The 18,675-nt window shown below is 38.7% G+C and overlaps 2 protein-coding genes across 5 annotated transcripts in view; one reads left to right on the plus strand and one right to left on the minus strand.

Moving 5' to 3' along the window:
* Positions 1-1,416: 1,416 nt before the first annotated feature.
* CHCHD7 (coiled-coil-helix-coiled-coil-helix domain containing 7) lies at positions 1,417-10,859 on the minus strand. Of its 2 annotated transcripts, XR_005124290.2 has the most exons (5): positions 10,775-10,859; positions 7,960-8,029; positions 6,124-6,222; positions 4,228-4,797; positions 1,417-3,613 (listed from the first exon to the last, which is right to left on the minus strand). XR_005124290.2 is itself a non-coding variant. In XM_037506426.2 (4 exons), exons 2-4 carry the CDS (start codon positions 8,011-8,013, stop codon positions 4,693-4,695), a joined length of 258 nt encoding a protein of 85 aa, XP_037362323.1. In that variant the 5' UTR covers positions 8,014-8,029; positions 10,775-10,859; the 3' UTR covers positions 3,642-4,692. The 2 variants fall into 2 exon arrangements, 1 of the variants encoding a protein (XP_037362323.1); XM_037506426.2 differs by lacking the exon at positions 1,417-3,613 and having other exon boundaries at positions 3,642-4,797.
* A 422-nt stretch (positions 10,860-11,281) lies between these two features.
* Positions 11,282-18,675, plus strand: part of PLAG1 (PLAG1 zinc finger) — a 44,002-nt gene continuing 36,608 nt past the window's right edge. For all 3 annotated transcript variants that reach the window (XM_037506444.2, XM_037506453.2, XM_037506469.2), the window contains exon 1: positions 11,282-11,473. The gene's annotated coding sequence lies outside the window, so the exon portion shown is untranslated. The remainder of the gene's footprint in view (positions 11,474-18,675) is intronic.

Raw genomic sequence — 18,675 nt, forward strand, 5'->3', positions numbered from 1 at the left:
AGATCCATTTAATTACATTAAAATGTAAGACATAATTTTTTTAAAAGCTGAAAGAAAATCTAGGGAAAAAAAATACAGAATGTATATCACGGGGCAACTTCCTTAATATACCATCTAAAAATGAGCAAAGCAAATAAATGCACTGATTCCTCCGAAAATGTTTTAGTCAGTGGGAGTGAGGGTGTGAGGAGAAACACTCACAGGTTTGCCTATGGAGCAAAAACTGGTGTGCTCTTCCTGGGAGAATGATTTCTCTATAAAATTTAAAATGTAAAACCCAGGCCTCCCCTGGTGGTGCAGGGGTGGAGCGCTGGGCTGTGGAGCTGCCCACAGCCTCTGCAGCGCCAGTTCAATCCCTGGCCGCCTGGGAGGGTCCCACATGGTGCACAGACCTCTCCTGCCACAAATGCTGCTCTCCTAAGCATAGTATTTTGTCAGTCTGCCTGTTCTGTTCCCCGCTCTGACTCTGGTGAATTCTCTCTCCCGCACTTCTGACTGTACCCAGTGCTTGTATAAATACATAAATACATAAACACATAAATAAATAAAATGTAAAAATCTTAACCTAGCAATTCCACTGTTAGAAATGTCTCAAAACAGTCATACACAGAGACGCTTATTTCTAACAGCCCTACATCGGTGGGAGACCCACTCAGTGAATGTTTATCTACACAATGAAAAACTGCAGCTAAAAACTGCAGTTAAAAGAAATGGAGTAAATCTGTAACCACTAGAGGAGAATTGTTCCTCACTATATCACTAAGTGAAAAATAAGCAAGTTACCTCCAGAACATGCACTATTACAAATATGCTTGACGTGCATGGAAAATCTTGAAAACATGACAATAGCAGCTTCTAGGCACAATTACCCTAACCCTTTTGTATATTTGAACCAGCATGTTTTTCCTATGTGTTCGATTTGAAAGTCACCCCTCCCTAAACATATCTATACATTTGTTGATCATTTATTACACAGTAGAAGAGCACAAGGTATTGTGGATATAACTGTGAAAGGCATTGCTTAGGTCTTCCAGGAGCTTTCACACAGGTGGTGATTTGCAAACGGTATTTACATAGTACTCATAGTGTTCTACCCTACCCCGTCGCATGGAAAACCCATAATGAGATGCTTCCTACAAAAGTGAGATGTAGGGCCTCCCCTGGTGGTGCAGCAGTTGAGCGCTGGACTGCAAAGCTGCCCATAGCCTCTGCAGCACCGGTTTGATCTGAGGGTCCCACATGGCATGCAGATCTCTCCTGCTACACCCGCGGCTCCCCTCAGCAGTGTGTTTCGTCAGTCTGCCTGTTCTGTTCCCCGCTCTGGCTCTGGTGAATTCTCTCACCCTCTGACTGTACCCAGTGCTTGTATGGATAAATAAATAAATCTTTAAAAAAAAAAAAGTGAGATGTACACTAATACAGTAAGATGCCTTCTGTATATTATTAACTGATAATTGATATCAAAGACAATATCAAAGATTTCCCACAGCACCTACTAACATCCTGACAATTAGTTTATCAGCTTACCTCTCTCAAAGTAAAAGCTAGGAGAAATACAATAGTGGCAATGAAAATCCTTGGGATTCTAGCCCTCCAAAGTGGGGCAATGAGATCTTGAACAGCCTGGTTATGAGAAGAGTATACTCATGTTATTAGGGTTTGTGCAAAAGATGAAAATAAGGAAATAGGGAATTATCAAAGACAATTTAGAATAATATGATCTTTTAGGCCACACTACAACATGTTAAGGGTTTCCTGATTTAAAAAACCCACTTAGTTTGTCATCAATAGTACTTCATAGAAAACACTTCAGAAACCAGTCATCAAAGTACTATGGCATAAGGATAATGCTACTGCATCAAGACAGGGTAGTGCTGGAATACCATGGTGAATGGAATAGAATTTTAAGTCCATAAATAAACTCTGACATATTCAATCAATAGACTTGCAACAAGGGTGCCAAGGCAATTGACAGGGAAAGCCGATTTTTCAACAAAATGTGCTAAGACAACTGCATAATCACATACAAAAGAATGAAGTTGGTCTCCCACCTTATACCATATACAAAAATGGACTCAAAATGGACCAAATATGAGCTAAAACCATAAACTCTTAGAAGACAGGTACAAGTCTCTGTGATCTTCAATTAAGCAAGACCTTCTTAGATATGACACGAAAAACAAAAGAAAAAAAAATTGGACTGTATCAAAATTATAAACTTTCATGAAGTGAAAATACAATCCACAGAATCAGAAAAATATTTTGCCAAACATATACCTGATAAGAGATGTCTATGGAGTACAGTATATATATACTCAGTAACACACAATCCAATTTAAAAATAGGCAAAAGATCTAAATATTTCTCCAAAGAGGACATAAAAGTGGCCAATATGCACATAAAAAGATGTTCAACATGATTAGCCATCAGGGAAATGCAAATTAAGACCATAAAAAGATAGCAGTTCTTCCCCACTAGGATGGTGATAGTCAAAGGCAGATACAGTTAAGGAGAATGAAGTTCTCACACACTGTCAAATGAAGCTGCCACTTTGGATAATAGTTTGTTAGTTCAAGAGGTTAGCATAGTTGCCATATTGTACAAATTCAATTCCTAGTTATATATATATCCAAAAAGAAATGGCTGCCCAAACACATACAAAAATTGCTCACAAATTGTTTAAGACACAGGATAGCTCATAATAGTCAAAAATGGAAACCACTCAAATACCTATAAACTGATGAATAAAATGTGATTTGTCCATACCATGGAATGTTATTCAGCAATTAAAAGGAATGAAACATGCAACAGTATGAATGACTCTCTTGAAAAACATGAGGGTAAGCCAGTCATAAAATGCTACATTTTATATAATCCCATTTATACAAATGTCCAGGAAAAGGTATTCCAAAGGCAGAAAGCAGTTGCCAAGTTGGAGTTGGTGAGAAGTGTTAGGAAACTGAGAATACACTCTAAAATCAATCGTGGTGATGGCTTCATATCTTTGTCAATATATTAAAAACCATTGTATTACATACTTTAAATAATGATTTATATAGTATGAACGGTTTATCAATTAAGTTGCCTTTTTTTAGAAAAAGAGCTATAATGAGACAAATGGCTACTGGATGAATGTTGATATTGGTATGCATATTTAAAGAGCTGACATTAAAATTCCAAACCCTTAAACAAATATGCTGAAAAGTACTAAAATGCTTCACACATAGTATATTAACTATTTGTCAGGTCCTATTTTAATCTATCATTTTTATAGCAGTTACAAATCAAAGAAGTGCTGAAATAATTCATCTTGTATTCAAATAGAATCACATTTATTAAGATTTTTGAGTTTAGGGCCTCCCCGGTGGCGCAGCGGTTGAGCGCTGGGTTGCGAAGCTGCCCACAGCCTCTGCAGCACCAGTTCGATCCCCGGCTGCTCCCCGGCCACCAGAGGAGGGTCCCACATGGCGCGCAGACCTCTCCTGCTGCCCGCTGCTCCCCTCAGCAGTGTACTTCGGTCCTTCTGCCTGCTCTGCTCCCTGCTCTGGCTCTGGTGAATTCTCTCACCCTCCCGTGCTTCTGACTGTATCCAGTGCTTGTATAAATAATAAATCTTTAAAAAAAAAAAAAAAAAAGATTTTTGAGTTTAAAAACATCTGAGTTGGGTTTTGGACTAAAACCAAAGACATGGAACCTGGGGTCAGCAGTCATTAGAAAAATACTCTTGATAGATGATCAGATGAAGGAAAGGTACACAAGCTACACAAGTTCATTTTCATTGATTTTTGAGTGTACATTAAATTTTACTAAATAATGTCTTCTATAAAACTATTCTGTACGTGAAACAACTTAAAAAGGCAGTAATAGAATTGATAGACAGTATTCCCTGTCGCCATAACAAATATTCTTTTTGTATCATAAAATGAAATTCTACCCTCATTCAGGGTTGAGTTCCCCATACTCTTCTGTGCTATCTTATCGTGCAGATAAAATAATCCTACTATGGTTCAAGAACTGAACTGTTACCCAGTATCTGTGAATTTCAGCTACAAATTCCTTTAAACCTTTCCTTGAAGAACACCAGTTCTTTTGCAGGGTATTTAAGAATACATTACCATATCTCTGATTTCATGATCAGTTATTGAAATTAAGATAACTGAATAGGAATGGAAAGCTTAGGAATGAGCCTGGGATTTGATGTCCACCACAAATCTACCCACAACTTACCTCCCCAGTCTCCTATCACTCCTCCACGCACTTAGAACTTTGGGTAGAAGAATCCAAATCTGGTTCACACTTTCCTTCCATCATGTCGTTGTTTACATCATTTCCCCTCTTTGGAAACACTGCCTTCCTCGCATCTCTATTAAGGTCTTTACTTGTTCACATCTTCCTTTTCTTTTGAAACCCAGTGAAAAAGCTCAGCTTTTCATGTAGCCTTTCAGACACTCAGCTCAACTCCTGAGGTAGCCTGTCAAACACTCTCTGACCTCCAGGAAGTAATGTAAACTAAGTGGCACAAGACAGTCATTAGAAGCATACTATCATTATGGCACTGAAAACAAACATAAAAGCCACAGGGCTAACTTTGTCTCCCCTTGCAGAATTCATGCTAAGGTCTTAGATTACATTAATTATTTATTAAAATATTCATCTTCTTTTAAGTTATATAGACAATTTCAATGCAAACATTCAGTAGGGCATCTTTCCCATTGCTCCCAAGATTTCGCCTCTTTCTACTGCTGTAGGCATAGATGGCTTCACTCCATTCTGTCTTCTCTGGAGCATGACAGAATTCTACAAGTAAGAATAAAAAAAGAAAATCAGCCATGTATTAAATGTCAATCATTTGCCAGCAATTTTCTACTGATTTCTCGAAAAGGCAATTCCAAAAATAACCCAAGTTCTAAAAATAAAAAAAAACTAATTGTAGGACTCCAGTTATTTTTGAACTACTAACAATTAAATAGGCCTAACTAATCCTATAGGAATATGCTAAAAGTAACTGTGATAGACATGCACTGCTTACACACCAAAGCACAAGAGTATAGTCCATCAATAAGACCAGCAGTTAATTTAGTAGAAGAAAAGGAAACAGTCATATGGTACAGAACATTTTGACCAGGGACAAACATCATGTATGACAGATGTCCCAAAATTCTTATCACCAAATGATGGCATAGCTGTCCTGAGGTTAAAATGTTTTATGCAGGCCACAGCCTCATACAACTTTATGTTTACTGTGTCTCTTGGTACCCTTTTACCTTGGGCTAGATTTAATCTCCTATTGACTTGTTCATTATGGCCTGGTAGTGCACAAAATCCTTTTTTTCTAAAAAAAGATTTATTTATTCATGCATAAAAGAACCAGAGTACAGGCCAGATGTGCAGCAGGGTGAGAGGATTCACCAGTGACAGAGTGGGGAGCAGAAAGGCAGATAACTGAAATACACTGCTGAGGGGAGCAGTGGGTGAGACAGGAGAGGTCTGCCACGTCATGTGGGCATCTCCCCTGCCGGCGGGGGTCGAACCCACACTGCAGAGGCTGCAGACAGCTTCACAGTGCTGCACTCAACCGCCTGCACCACCAAAATCCATTGCTAGTGTTGTGTTTACACAAATAAATTGCTCTAGAGACACATTTCTCTGAACATATCCCCACTGTTAAGTGATGCATGACTGCAGTTAGATCCAGTACTCAAAGAAGCAGAAATTACATACCAAGGGTTCAAGAAAAATGAGACCATTTTAGCTACCATGGCTGGAAATGAGAGAGGGGAAGCAGAAATGGAAACCTAGTACATGTTACCACAGGACAAATGATCTATTCTGCTAGTCTCCAAGAAAACTAAAATCATAACAAAGTTACTGTTTTATAGCTGAAGATACTTTATATACCTAGGCAGACCCCCCCTATATTAAGACTGCATTATACCTTGAGTAGGATGAAGCAGCCAACAAGGGCTCTCAAGGGTTCTTTAGATCAAATAGCACACAGGGTAAGTTCAAAAAGTTTCCCTACAGGCCTCATTAAGAAAAGATTATGGACACTGATTAATTTGAGGCTTCAGTTTCAAGTTTAAGAGATGAGATTTAACAAAAAGTTAACACAGTTAGGCCTACCCAAAATTTCCGGCAGTTTTTGTACTTCAAGAAGTGCGCAGAACACCGTTCTCTGTCATAGTTATTTTCATCCATACATCTGGTAGAAGCATCTGATTCCTTAAATAGGTAAGATAAGCATCATTTGAGAGCTGGAATGGGACCTAAAAAAAACACTAACTGCTGAAGCTGCTTCCCCCCAAAGCAGACAGTTCCTCTTTTGTTCATTTTGATGAACATTTATTAAACAAAACCTGAATTAACTTTCCAACTGTCCCAGCATCTACTCTGCTCAAGGTAGTCATCTTTCTTTTTATAGTCTGAACTACTTTTCTGACTATTTGGATCACAAGAACTTGAGCCAAGCACAGACTGAGATCTCTTAAAACCCAGGAAACATTTTTAAAAGACACTGAGGCAAGGTGCAATGTGCTACACTCACTGTTGCACAGCTAAAATCAAAACCCAGTCTCCAACTCAGTGCTCCTGTTTGTCTGAGTTTTTAATGTTGACTTGTACGTTTGATGTTAATGCTCGCTTCAAGATCCTGTCAATCACTAATAGCCGTCTCAATCAAGGCAACGTGAATTAACACCATTCATCTTAATGTATTTTTGGTTATCATTCACTCCATTACACAAGGAAACATACTATTATGTAAGCAATTTCAATAGATATCATTAATATCACTTCAAAACCAAAGGGAGCAAAACAGGATTATGAGTTCAAAGGAGGGTAGCTGCTATTTGGGAATTAAGTTTAAGCTACGTGAGCTGGAAGTATATTGGATAACAAACTTCAAAGTGACAGATATGATTCTGAAAGGTCATCTAAAGGAAAGATTTAACTAAAGGGTTAAGTAATTTGCTTCATAGGTCTAACAAACATATTCAAACAGACTTCATAAAACTGTTGAAAATGGGGCCTCCCCGGAGGCACAGCAGGTTGAGCATAGCGCTGTGAAGCTGTCCACAGCCTCTGCAGCGCTGGTTCCATTCCTGGCCGGCCAGGGAGATTCCTACATGGCGCCGCAGACCTCTCCTGCCTCGTGCGCTGCTCCCCTCAGCAGTGCTTTCGGTCTGTCTGCCTGTTCTGCTCCCCACTCTGTCTCTGGTGAATTCTCTCACCCTCCCGTGCCTCTGGCCTGTAACCCAGCTATTGTATAAATAAAAAATAAATCTAAAAAAAAAAAAGGATGTTGAAAATGAATATAATATACAGAACAAGCTAAATTTCTACATCAAATATGTAATCAATGGGCATATTTGGAAAAATGCATACAGGATAAGGGAATACAATTTTCATAGCACTACTCTAATGACTGCATTATTCAAGGGTGACAAAGCCACAAGCACTATAAGTCATACCAAATAAATGCCAGTAAAAAAGCTTGTTATTACAACAAAACATTTTGTTTATATAACACCCTTGTGAAAACCTATAGGCTTTAAATAGGTTAATTTCATTATCAGTCCCTTACCTCTTAGCCAGACTGCCTCAAAGACATGAAATACTGATATCACAAAAAATTTCAGTAACAGTTTAAACGTAACATACTTACAACTTTCCGTGTTTGAACTAAAGATTTTCCTCAATAGCACATGTCTGTCTAGCATTACAGTGACAACTAAATACTTGTATGTTATACAAATAACAGGAAATGAAAAGAGATGCATCTTTGTTGGCTAAATCATGGAGAGACAAAAATGCTCTAGTGAACGACGATACGCTGATCAGGAATATTCCTTGTGCAGAAATAACTTTATTCAAAAACTACAGAAAACAGATGCCCACAAAATCAGAGGAAGCCTGTTTTCCTAACTTAACACTCATGAAAATTAAAAGCAAACCACCTACCGACAAGCAAGGATTTATGTCAGGATCTCTCAGCCTCCGTGCTACCACAGGCATCCTAAGAGTCTTCTTACTGCAAAAGCAAATGTTGGGGAAAAGAGTTACACAGTGGATGACAGAAAATAAATCAATAAATCTCATTAGTCCCATAAGTACTTGAAAAATTAATTTTGGCGTAACAGTTATCTATTGAGAAAGTTCAAGTATCCTCTGTATTTTGAAAATGAGGACTTGGATGTCTTTTTCCTTTGCCTTGCCATGGTGCCTCAGCACAAAAGCCATATTGAATGTATCTACTGTAATTTGATTATAATGTCTGGACAGATAGTTAAGCTATAAATCAGTTTGTTTATTCTTACTTCTAAAGTTTAATCAATAAATGTACTAACAAAACCTAAGAATACAGTATGCACTATAATAATTACTTCCTTATTACACATTGATCAGCATAAAAATAAGTGTGAAATAATTTAGTACAAGCCACCAACTTTAGCAAAAACATTTATTAACTAAGTAGCTGAATGCCTACTCTGGCCACAACTGGGATGGCAAACATACCAAAAAATAAAATTATTACTTAGCTGACATTTCAAGAAGTTGAAACCTTACTTCCAGAGGCATCTTCTATTTAACTGATATTTTCCTGGGTTGAAGGAAGTCAGGTAATGCTACTGTGGTTCATTAATCTTTCAACTCAAGCCATACAGTTACAACCCTACTTAAGTCTTTATCGATTAAAGATGATTGGTTCCCTAAAGGGCAATAAATTACTTCAAGTCAAGTCATATAATAGGTATGTCGACTATATCTCAAGACAATCATGTTCTCTAATGGAGTTCAACTGAAACTAGCATGCCTAATTTAGTCAAAGAAATGTCATAAAGAACTAAAAGAGAAAGTTAAGCAAACAATAGTCAACTAACTATTAGCTCAGTGATTTTTTTGTTGTTGTTGGTTTCACTATATTGGTATACTAGTGATGGACCACCCACAAATATTTTTAAATGCTCTGCTCAAAATTTAAGGTGTCATTTAACTTGTATTCCCAAATCCTTCTATCAATAGCTTAATAATTTTTCACATAAAGGAGAAGCCAGCAGATAATGTAATAGGACCTAAAAAATTTATTGGGCTACCAAATAAAAACCAGTACCAGTCAGTATAACCAGACAACATAAGTTTTGTATAAAATGGTTTCTACTTTCCTTGCCCAAGGGAAACTGTTAAAAGAAATAAAATACATTCAGAAGAAAACAATCAAACCCCCAAAGCTCCTGAAAAGTGAAGTATTCTCAATAAAGAGTCACCTAGGTCAGTTTCTTCTAGAAACTTTTCGGAAAGAAGTGGATGTCCAAGCTAAAAGGAGATCAAAGCTTGGCAAAAGGATACAAAACAGTTTAGTCATTCTGGGGTCCTTTAACTTTTAGGGCCCACTAAGTGATCCTTTTATTTTATGGGTTTCACTAACCACATGCTACGGAAACATCTAGGCAAGAAGGAAATTCAAGATCCCATTCAACTATATTTAGGAGCGTCTTCCTCCCCTGAACACAACCCCTGTGCAGGTTTTATTTATTCCCAAGAGAGATGGTGGTAACTCGCAGCCTTCTTTATTACATCTAACCGAAGACCTGAGAACACAGAACTCTGCTTGCTTAGCTGTTGGCATTCCTTTGACACAATCTCAACAAAACACAAAGAAAACACATGATGGGTGCCTCACATGAAAGTGTTCTATTCTGCATTTTATTATCAGTCCGGAATTCTTTAAAAATAACACTTCGGTAACATATATACCGAATCAAGTTTCCAGCAGCAGTTTATTCAGTTTTCATTTCCTTTTCCTCCGGGGTTCTAAATACAAGTCAATCTAAGTCTGGATTTCCCGAATATACCTTTGCATGAATTCCTCATGTATTCACTGGAAATGAAGAGGAAATGTCCATTTATAATGAGGAGCGAGGCTGCAGGGCAAGAGAGTGTGTTCCGCTAGAGAGAGGCCTTATCTACTAACTTTCTGAAAGCACTTAAACAAATGTTAGAAGGCTATAGTCTCGGAGGAAAGCCAGAGAGAAAACCAAAGATTTTAGGGCCACAAAAGCACAACACACTTGAGAACTAACACTACAACCGTCTCCAAAAGGCAAACTGCTTTTTAAAGAAAAAGCATTTCTTGATTTGCCATTTAGTTGTTCACGTTCAAGTAGTCTGGAAAGGTGATGGAGGGGAAAGAACGTCACAGAACACGTCCCCGCCCGCGGGCAGGTCAGAGCCCAGGTTGGGTCAGTGACATTGACAAAAGGCAGCTGCAACTCTCGGGAAGCTGAGGCAGGACGTGCGAGAACCCCGAGCCCTTACCCCACTGCCGAGTGCAGAGGCCGGCCGGGCAGTCACCGGGGCCCGCCGGAGGAGGCGCGAGCAAGTCCAGGGCAGGGAAAGGCGCCAAGGCCTCCCCGCCTTCCGCGCTGCCGCCGGGCTCCGTGCAACGGCGGGCGCAGGTATGCACACCTAGCCCCGACCCCCGCAGTGCAGGGAGGGGCGCGGGGTGAGGAAGAGGCGCGGAACTGCGGGCAGAGGCGGGCGATGACGCTTTAAAAGCTGGACAGGAGAAGCGGGGGTGCCCGGGTCCCCACAGACCCAGTCCGTACAGACCCCTGTCACCGGGACCAAGAGCGACAGGAAAGGGCCTGCGAAGCGCCCAGGCCTTGTGGAAGCGGCTTAACGCCCCCCAAAATGAATTCGGAACCCGCGCCGGCCCCGGGGCGCCCCGTTCCCCCTTCCCTGCAGCGCCGCGAAGGGAGGGCGGGGGACCACTCACCTCGGACGGCCACTCCGCCAGCACCCAGGCCGTCTCCAGCTCCAAACACGTCAAAGGCTCACGCAGCTGGGCCTTAAGTAGCGCGCACCCCAACGTGCTGCCCCCGCTCCCCGGCGGCCCTCGGCCCAATCAGCGCGCGCCGCCGCCAGACTGACAGCCGAGCAGGGCCCGAAGCGGCGGGGGCGGGCGGGCCTCGCCCCGCCCCCAGCTGGCGGGAGGAGGGCGGAGGCGGGAGGAGTGGGCGGAGCGGCGCGCGGGGTCCCGCCCCTCCCCCGCCCCGCCGCGCCCCCCGCGCCGCGCCTTCCTCTTAACACTTCGGGTTGACGGACAGCAGCACGGACCAATCGCCTGCCCCGCCCCCGGCGGCGGCGGCCCCTAGTGGTCGGCCCCGGGGCGGAGCGCGCGCGGGAGGTGGGCACCGCGGCGGGTGGGGCGGGGGCGGGGCGGCGGGAGGCGGGGGCGGCGGCCGAGGCGGCCGGGGGAGGCGGCGGTGGGCGCGACGTCGGCGGCGGCGGCGGCAGCTGCAAGTTGGGCTGCAGGGGCAGCGCATACACTACAATGGCTGCTGGAAAGAGGCGTAAGGAAACAATTTCCAGGCCCGCCGCGTCCAGCCCGAAATATGAGAAAAAAATTATTAGAAATTCCGCGGGCGGTGTAAAGGCGGCGGACGGGCCGGAGGGAGGATGTTAGAGCCCCGCGGTGAGTTCTCCCGGGGTCCGGGGCGCGGGGAGGCGTTGAGCGGGAGAAATATCAGGGTTATTTAAATTATGGGACTCCGCCGAGGGGGCAGAGGAGCCGCGGCGGCGGCAGGAGGAGGAAAAGTTTGTGCTTCTCTCAGCCCCTGCTCGGGACCCCGGCGAGGAAAATAATAATAAATAATAAAATAAAATCCCGCCGCGAGGCGCGGGGACCCCCGGGGGCGCCCGTGACAGGGCGGGGGGCGCCGCGGCCGGGGCCCCGAAGGTGAGGGCGGTGGGAAAAAAAAACCCCTTTATTCAGGGTCTGGAAAGTTTGAAAAGTTTTCCTCCTCCTCCTCCTCTCTGGTGCTGTGAATATTGTGACAGCGGCAGCGGCAGCAGCGAGAGCGGAAGACATTAGAGACCCGAAAAATCAGGGAAAAATTAATATAAATTCAGTTTTGCGAGTAAACTCTCCGCATTTTCCACCAAAACATCCCGGGGGAAGGTCGCTTCCCAAAGGGCCTGGCGGAAACCCGCGGTCGGCAATATTTGGGGGGCACTTTGAGTGACTTGGGGTAACTTTGCCCCTTTTTCAAAAGAGGTTTTTCTTTTTTGGAGAAATGAATTTGTTTTTGCCTTTTCCTCAGGTGGGCGAGTCGGGGTCGGGGTGCGGGGTCTGCGGGGAGGTGGGAGCCCCGGCTGTGGGGCGGCGGGGGGGGGGTAGGGGGAGGGGGTGCTAAATGAAAGCAGGAGATCTGCACAGAGCAGGGACAGCTTGTTGTCAGTATCATAAACAACCAAAATGGAGGGAGAACTCAGGCATATAACCAAATAAAAATTTTTAAAAAATCGCAAAAAATCCCTAAAAATCCGGGATGCTCCCCCTTTTCTTGCTAAAGGTAAAAGTGTGAACCGCCTTTCCCCTGAAGTCCATTTTGACTTTGCAGGGACCAAGGAGTTAATATTTATTTATTTTTTAAAACTTTCGAAGGGCAAAAGCCTTTTATAACTCAACCGACAATGAGAAAACGTGAAAATCCGATGCAAGAGAAGGAGGGGGAGGGAGGGGGGAGGTGGTAGTGCAGAAACTGCTAAACTTATTGGTAATGTGGACTGATCTGAGATAAGATAAACACTATATTTGCTATTTTATAACACTCTTTTCATGATCTTTGCGGGGTTTTGGGGGTGGAAAAAAAGTGATGCCATTTTCTTAATAGAGTTAATGTGTGTGATTGGAAAAATAAAGCTTTCCGACTTTAGATTGCAATTTCGTCGCATTTATACTTCAGGTTTTGTTAGTGGCTCCCTCCTTTCTTTAAACCAGACTCTACTGTGGAGGGTGAGGGAGGTGATGTTGCACAGAGAGACCGAAGTGCAAGACTGGAACACCTTTTGGGGAAGGGTAGGGGGTTGCTGGCTTTCTCCCTTCCTGACACGTTTGCTTCACCTGCTCATCCTCAGTAAAGAACGTTAAGCTGGGGTTTTCTGATTTTAGGTATATAAAAGGATGGTGTCTTGCATCACACCGAAGTTAATGGGAAAGTGCTGCTGATGTTGGTTCCACGTGGGATATGGGACAGAGCAGGGCATTTTAAAGAGACAGCTTCTCTTTTCTTATGATTTTCATCACCTATGTGGAATCATTGTCTGAGGACCAAAAACAGGTGCTGGGAGGGTGTGGTGATGGAAGAGCCTTATCTTTCCATTACTTACGTGCATCCACCTTTAGGAGTGATGGAGGGAAAGGAGGAGAAACAGGCTCTACAGAAGATGGATATGTGTAAATTAGTTTGTATCCAAGCTGTTCTTTTGTGTCATAAGCCCTCCCAGGAACTTTTGTGTTACATTGTTTTGCTTTGGAAGCTGATTTTGGAAGGAATTGTGGAAAAATGGAAATAGTTTAAGGTGTGTGGTGTAATGGTATAGCATTATTGAACAGTTATGAATTCAGTGCAGTGAGATCAAAGAGTTGCGTATGCCTATAATGTGATTTTACAGCCATTTTGTAAAAGCTGTAAAATACCTAATATTCAATTTGGCTTAAGGTATATTGAGGATTGCTGATTGAAAACTGCAAACAGAGTGGTGGAGATTCTTTGACATTGTAAGCAGGAAGCACCTCTGTAAGGGGGGGGAGAGCACATACACCACTCCATGGAAAAGTTTACATGTGTGCATCTTTAAAACCTCAATCCTGTATGTGTGTTGACTCTGCACCTTTAAAATATATTTTAAAGATTTTTTTCAAGCTTGAGACCCACCAGATTGCTCCTTTAAGTTGGATTTATTTGTGTTTTTTAACAGGAAATGTTTACAGATCATAAACTACCATTGACTCTATTGGTTTAAATTTTCACAATGACTTCAAAATTTAAAATATAGAAGTTGTTTGCTGTACTCTTTTAAGGACTAAGGTTGATCTTGGGGGGAAAATTACCAGTGTTCCATTTTTTAGAGGCATATGGAGGTTCTGAAATAAATGCTTATTTTCATGTTTTTATTATTTCCAGAAATGGGTTAAAATTAAAGCTAGATTTTTAGGCTTCTTATATAGAATTTTTTTGAGATACTGTACAAGCAGATTATTATTTTGAAGTCTATTGTATGTTAAACTTGTGTTCACAACTGGGGTCTTATCTGCACCTTTCTGCAAATACCTTCATAAACACATTACTTTAGTGTAGTGTTTGAGTACATCATCTTGTGGTTTCTGATTTTGGAAGCAATTACAACTTTCTGAGAACTCATTAAAAATTTAATCCCTTAAACCACTGTTAAATCAAAATTGATTGGAAAGTGATTAAACGATCAATGGAGAAGAGAAACTTCCCTCCTCCCCAAAATAATCTTCTGTCCAGAGGTTTCAGAATGCCATAAATACTTAGAAAACCTTTGAAGCTTTCTTACACTTTCATTGTATTTTGAGCAGAAGACAGTTAGATTGAAATAAGTAGTCAGAATTATGTTATGTGTTTCAAATCAATGAGATTTTTAGATTTTGGATATTTGTCACTTTGATACTAGGGATGGTAGCATCAATAAATTCAGTATCTATAGAAGTGAAGGAAAAGTATTTTTCCCAGTTATATTAGACTTTTGAATTCCCCAGGTTGTTTGGACACTTAAAGTCACAATTAGTTTATTAACAACTTAAATAAAAGTGCTAGTATTGTGATTTTTTTTCCTCTCTCAGAAAGAATAGTATGAAACTTTCTTCGTGTTTCAATGTTCCAGAACTAGCTACTTTTCTTATTCAGAAAATGCACCCAGTGTGCAAGTATAAAATCTGTAATTCCTTAGAGAGTTTTATTTAGATAGGACACAACACAATATATAATTTGAATTGGTTGTAGAGTTTTTTAATGCTTTAATAATACTACCTATTGAGTATCCTTTTTCTGAAGCTACTATTCAGTTATGCCAGTTTACAGAAATAATCTAAGGTCATTCATTGTATGTGCAAAACCTTTATTTCAGTTAGAGAAACCGCATAGGTTGAGATTCTTTTTTGAAACTTACATTCTTAATTTTGCTATTCAAAATTCTGTAAGGAATTTAGTTATTGTGGAGATGATTCACAAATATGGGTTAATACAGATGAAATGTTCTATCTGTATATTATTTTAACCAAAATATTTTAATAAAGTCATTTTACAGCTAGATAAATTAGTGAATTTGCTTTTATCAATATAGTTTACATTTTTTTAAGGATATTCTTTGTGTTTTATTATCACACAAAGGTGGGTTTTTTCCTTCATTTTAAACAATCCTGCTTGTTCCTGTGTACATTTTGGTTTGGTATTCCAGACATTTTCTTTCTAAGTATTAAATTGCTTTTTGCTAAATTAAATGTAATGCTGCTGTCCTTGAGATTTGAAAAACCAGATAACTGAAACATGTATCTATAATTATCTATGAAGTTTTGTCTCAAGCATTTGCCTCTTGAAATTTGTAATCAAGATATTGGTTTCTTTTAGGAATTTATCAGTGTTTTTCATTTAAAATCCTGTTCTTTGGAAAATTAAAATATATGAAAAATTACCTGTTACATACACATAGCAAAGATAAAATTTTACTGAATAACTTTATTAGCACTGCTTGGAATAATTGGGGTTTTTTGGATATGTTTTCAAATGTATGAGAGATATTTTTTTTTTTTCCTCTTCGTATTGGTAACATCTTAAATTCTTTAGTTATTTGAGTAAGGAAAGAGTTTCAGAAGCAGGAAAGATTAAATCTGTTCAACAAAATCCAAAATAGTGAATATGTTAAAGGTAAAAAGGCTATATAAATTGTCCCTTAAGCTGTTTTTCAGATGTTTTAAGAACCTGATAAAGACCTTTTCAGAAACATCAGATACTTTGAAAATATATTAATCACTGCAACAAATACCCCCAAAATAGATCTTTAATTTCCTTAATTTTAACAGCAATTAATGTAGGCAACATATTTAACCAATCAGTAAGTGTTTAGGTAGCCTTAAAAAAGTATTTACAAATAAGTTAAATGTGAGAGCAGGATACATTCGATTGTTGAATTGTAAAGTTAAGTATGATTTTAGAATTCATGCATGGGAATTTTTTACATTACCACTTTGGAGGTAAACTAATTTTTGCTTTTTTTACTTCATTGCCTAATTTTTGGAAATACCTGAAATTGATATATATTGTGTTACTGCTTTTCATTTGTAACAGGGCAACTTTATATTTCATTAGCAAATTAAATTTTTAAGTTTAATTTGAAAAATTAAGTGAAATTTTTAGATTCTAATATTTTATGAAAGTATTGGTGTGTAGTTATTAACATTTGAAATTATGAGAAATATACATGTATGAAAACCTAGTAAAAATTATTACAGAGGAATAATTTGATTTTTACTTTTAAATTCCTTGGCCTGATGCCCAGTGGTTTGTATTTACTCAGTGTGTACACCTGTCTCTGCCTCTTCTTTCCAAAGTGGTACTGACAAGGATATCATAGTGTGGAACTACCAAGGCTACTTTGGCATTTTTGTTTTCTGATTGTTTTCTATGTGTTGGTGTTCCTTGAAGTTAAGTTAAAGGTTTCTGCCCATTTTTTAAATGCTTGTCAGAAAACAAAATCCATTTTTATGAAACAGAAATAATATCTCATTTATTTAAAGTGAAGTGGTGGTGTGATACTGCATTAAAATTGTTAATAGTTAAAAGTCCCTGAATGTCTTGTAAACAGAGTTACTGCAGGATCATGGTATTAAAACTAACCACAATGTGTGTTGGGAATTTGAGATGACTACCCAAGAAATGTGTGTGCATGTATAGAATGAGTAAACTTGGGCAATTACAGTCTAGGCTAATAGGATAAGCAATTTGCTTGAAATGTCTCTTTGCGTTTTTTTTTTTTTTAAGTGAAAACTTTTTCTAATCTATAAACATGGAAAACTTAAAAAGATGAAGGTGCTAGAAAGCCAAAATGTTCTTTTTCTGATGCCTTTTAAAAATAAGAGTTTTATATAATAAAAGTGTATAGCAAAAACTTATGTATGAAATAAAATGCCCAAAAATGATGGGAAAGAACTAAGTAGATGTAAATTTCAGAACAAAATTATAATCATGGTAAATTTAAAAGTTGACTTATATGAATGAAAGAGTAACTGCAAATCAGAAACAGTAAATTTACCCCCCAAAATGAGAGTGATAATTAGGGAAATCAGTAACAGTACTTTTTAACACAATTTATGGTTTTAAAAATAGATTCCCTCAAAGTCTTTCTTTCATATCTTTTTATATTTGAATTAAACTAAATTAAATTTTAGAAATAATTTGTAGTGTTTATTTGGGATGCTTTATTTTTAAGTAAGGAAAACCATTTTCTTCTATTTTTTAGAAAGATTTCAAAAATTATTTAAAATGTATACCTAAGAAAAGTGTTCTGAAAACTCTTAAAACTGTTGAAAGTTATTTTCTTTATTCTTCACCAGAAAGTTTAAAAGTTTCTGTTAAGTTAATGAAATAAATTATAGTAGTTTAAGGACAGTGTGCTTTGTGGACTTCTTTAGAGTAATTTAAAAATCATTTCAGACACACTTAATAGCAGTTAAAAAGCTTTTCTACAGGTGAAGGTAAGAACATTCACTAACAAAGTTCTTAATTTCTGATCTGTTTTCAGGTGTATATACTGACAAAGAAATTTTCTTTACCATTTGTTAATTGGCAATTGATTTTTCTGAAGGAGAATCGAGACCTATTATAGTGTTAATATTTAGGAATAGAAGTTTCCTTAGATATTAAAAAATATTTTTAAGAGCAGAGGAGTAATCTCTTAAAGAGCAACCAAATCCTCTGCCATTTCAGAGTCTGGAATTCTTTTGTTTGAGTGACTCATCTCAGATTTTTAATTATTAAATATTTAAACTATATATGAGAATATTAATTATCACATTAAGTGTTACAACTCAAAGGACTTCTCTCTCTCTTTTGTCTTTTTTTAATGAATAGACATTAGAATCTCTAATTTTGAGATACATTTTTGGAGACTGTTAAGCTAGAAATCAATTAAAAAATGAGGAAATCAACCCCTTTGGATAAAAGGCAAAATTGGAAAATATTTTAACTAATTTTGTTCACTTGAAGATACATTAGAAAAAAGTTGATTGAATTGTTCTTCATCGGTGCAATTTTAAGAAATTGAATCTGTAAGCTCAAGGTAATTGAAGTGTGCAGGTTCATAACAGCACCAGTTGAATTTTAGTCTGCTATATTTTCTCAATAACTTGATTTCATTTTTTTATTATCTTAATGTCAGAATTACATAGAGCCCCCATCACTTTACATCATACCTTAAAAGAATTATTTTTATCAACTTTAGACAGTGAAATAAAAATAATACTTCTTAATATGACTATATTCCTTTACTTGATCATTTTGTATTTCCTGAATATAATTTCATTAACTATTTTAGTCCAAAGAAATTAGTTCCTTTGCTTTAAAAAGTTAAATTTGTTCTAAGTTTACAGTTCATAGGAGAGTTGTCACTTTGGATAAGATCTGTTTTAACCTGAAAAATAAATCTTAATGTGACCAGCATATCTGATTATAGGTGACATCTTAAACGTGAATTTGCTTTCCTTGTACTTCTAAAATTGATTTCTGAATTAATCAAGACAATGTATATTGTGTGTTTTTCTAATTTGTTATTGTCTAAGGTAATTTCACACAGTAAAATTTTAATCTGTTATGT

The sequence above is a fragment of the Talpa occidentalis genome, unplaced genomic scaffold, assembly GCF_014898055.3.
Source record: "Talpa occidentalis isolate TD23 unplaced genomic scaffold, MPIMG_talOcc4v2.1, whole genome shotgun sequence".
Taxonomy (NCBI): domain Eukaryota; kingdom Metazoa; phylum Chordata; class Mammalia; order Eulipotyphla; family Talpidae; genus Talpa; species Talpa occidentalis.

What these genes read in the sequence shown, in the direction of transcription:
- CHCHD7 (XM_037506426.2), bottom strand. Translation starts at nt 8,013, where the DNA reads ATGCCTGTGGTAGCACGGAGGCTGAGAGATCCTGACATAAATCCTTGC. An exon ending in ACATAAATCCTTGCTTGTCG is followed by an intron (nt 6,223 to 7,959) that starts GTAGGTGGTTTG and finishes TACCTATTTAAG; the next exon opens with GAATCAGATGCTTCTACCAG. An exon ending in AAAACTGCCGGAAATTTTGG is followed by an intron (nt 4,798 to 6,123) that starts GTAGGCCTAACT and finishes TCTTACTTGTAG; the next exon opens with AATTCTGTCATGCTCCAGAG.